The sequence below is a fragment of the Buceros rhinoceros genome, unplaced genomic scaffold (genome assembly GCF_000710305.1).
Source record: "Buceros rhinoceros silvestris isolate BGI_N320 unplaced genomic scaffold, ASM71030v1 scaffold20643, whole genome shotgun sequence".
Taxonomy (NCBI): domain Eukaryota; kingdom Metazoa; phylum Chordata; class Aves; order Bucerotiformes; family Bucerotidae; genus Buceros; species Buceros rhinoceros.
The window spans coordinates 442-864 of NW_010404448.1; the positions used below are offsets into that span (position 1 = coordinate 442).

Here is a 423-nt window from a genome sequence, read left to right on the forward strand (position 1 = left end):
GCGCAACCCTGCAGCAGCGAGAGCAGCGGGGAGATCCTCAACAACTGCTGCGTGATGGAGTACCACCAGGCCACGGGGACGCTCAGCGCCCACTTCCGCAACATGGTGAGCGCTGCCAGCTCCCCCCTCCTGTGCTCACCCCAGTGACCCCTGTGTCCCTGTCTGTCTGCCCACGCTCTCCCCTCGTGTTCCTGCAGTCCCTGAAGCGGATCAAGCGCTCAGACCGCCGTGGGGCTGAGTCGGTGACGGAGGAGAAGTTCACCATCCTCTTCGAGTCGCAGTTCAGTGTTGGTGGCAATGAGCTGGTCTTTCAGGTGAAGGTAAAGCCACCAGTCCCCTCTGCAGGGCCTGCGTGAGCCATGGGCACCGTGCCCACAGGTGTGGGGCTGGGCGAGCTCGGTGCGCATGGGTGGGTACATACGG

The 423-nt window shown here is 64.1% G+C and overlaps 1 protein-coding gene across 1 annotated transcript in view; it reads left to right on the forward strand.

Moving 5' to 3' along the window:
* Positions 1 to 423, forward strand: part of LOC104491048 (signal transducer and activator of transcription 5B-like) — a gene marked incomplete at its 5' end in the record, with an annotated part of 3,468 nt that overhangs the window by 430 nt on the left and 2,615 nt on the right. Inside the window, 2 exon segments of the mRNA XM_010133406.1 lie at positions 18 to 105; positions 198 to 320. Coding sequence (XP_010131708.1) covers positions 18 to 105; positions 198 to 320 — 211 coding nt within the window.